The sequence below is a fragment of the Oryza brachyantha genome, chromosome 2, assembly GCF_000231095.2.
Source record: "Oryza brachyantha chromosome 2, ObraRS2, whole genome shotgun sequence".
Taxonomy (NCBI): Eukaryota; Viridiplantae; Streptophyta; class Magnoliopsida; order Poales; family Poaceae; genus Oryza; species Oryza brachyantha.
Window position 1 is genome coordinate 26,926,412 of NC_023164.2, and position 846 is coordinate 26,927,257.

Genomic DNA, 846 nt, shown 5'->3' on the forward strand with positions numbered 1-846 from the left:
TGTATATTCGCATTATTCGATCGGTGCTAAATTTGAACCAAAAAAGGCCTATTCGTTCGCAAGTTTATTTGTGGGTGAAAAGAGAATTACATATAGATCAGAGCTGCCTAGCTAGCTAGCTAGTAAAAATGGCATGAAGTGATGAAGTGATAATATAAGTAGCAAATACTCGTTCAATTCAATTCGATGAAAGAACAATATGCAATGGATTAGTATCAATTAGACCATGAGCCTGAGCCACCAAGTCTCAGCTCCAAATCCAATTCATCCTCTCCTCGATCACGACCGCCATTGCCATCTCCATCCTGGGAGTCGTGGTGATCTCGTCGATCTCTGGCGCCACCTTCGCCGCGGCCGTCGGCGCCGTCGTCGTCACGGCCAAACAGCCGCAGCTCTTGCGGCGCCCGTCGGTCAGTACGAGGCTGCTGCAGCCTCCCGCCGCCGGCCGCCGTGGACGACGCCTGCTCCTCGCCGCCGCTCGCCGGACGAGCTTGTCCAGTAGTACCGAACAAGCCCACGAGCGTATCGTAGCTTACGCTTCGCCTTGCCGCCGCCGCCGCCGTCGTCGACGACGGTGTCGCTCTTCCGACCCTGTCCTTCCGGTGCACGTTCATGTGCCCGCCCAGCGCCTGCGCCGTCGGGAACCCCCTCCTGCAGAAGGTGCAGTTGTACGGCTGCCTCGTCCCGGCCTCGTCGTCGTCGCTGCCGGCCTCACGCATCTCCACCTCCGCCTTGTCCAGCTCACCGCCCGGCGACCTTCCACCGAGCAGCTCGTCCTTGCTGGTTTCTTGGCTCATTTGCTAATAAGCTAGGGTTTTACTGCTATGACTGAGCTCGATCAGCTAC

At 57.0% G+C, this 846-nt stretch overlaps 1 protein-coding gene across 1 annotated transcript; it reads right to left on the reverse strand.

The window, feature by feature from the left end:
- Window positions 1-215: 215 nt before the first annotated feature.
- LOC121053451 (zinc finger protein 36-like) lies at window positions 216-797 on the reverse strand. The gene has a single exon (XM_040520367.1). It carries the CDS (start codon window positions 795-797, stop codon window positions 216-218), a length of 582 nt encoding a protein of 193 aa, XP_040376301.1.
- Window positions 798-846: the final 49 nt, after the last annotated feature.

Bases quoted from the DNA above. Each gene is read 5' to 3' on its own strand.
- LOC121053451 (XM_040520367.1), bottom strand. From the start codon at position 797: ATGAGCCAAGAAACCAGCAAGGACGAGCTGCTCGGTGGAAGGTCGCCG.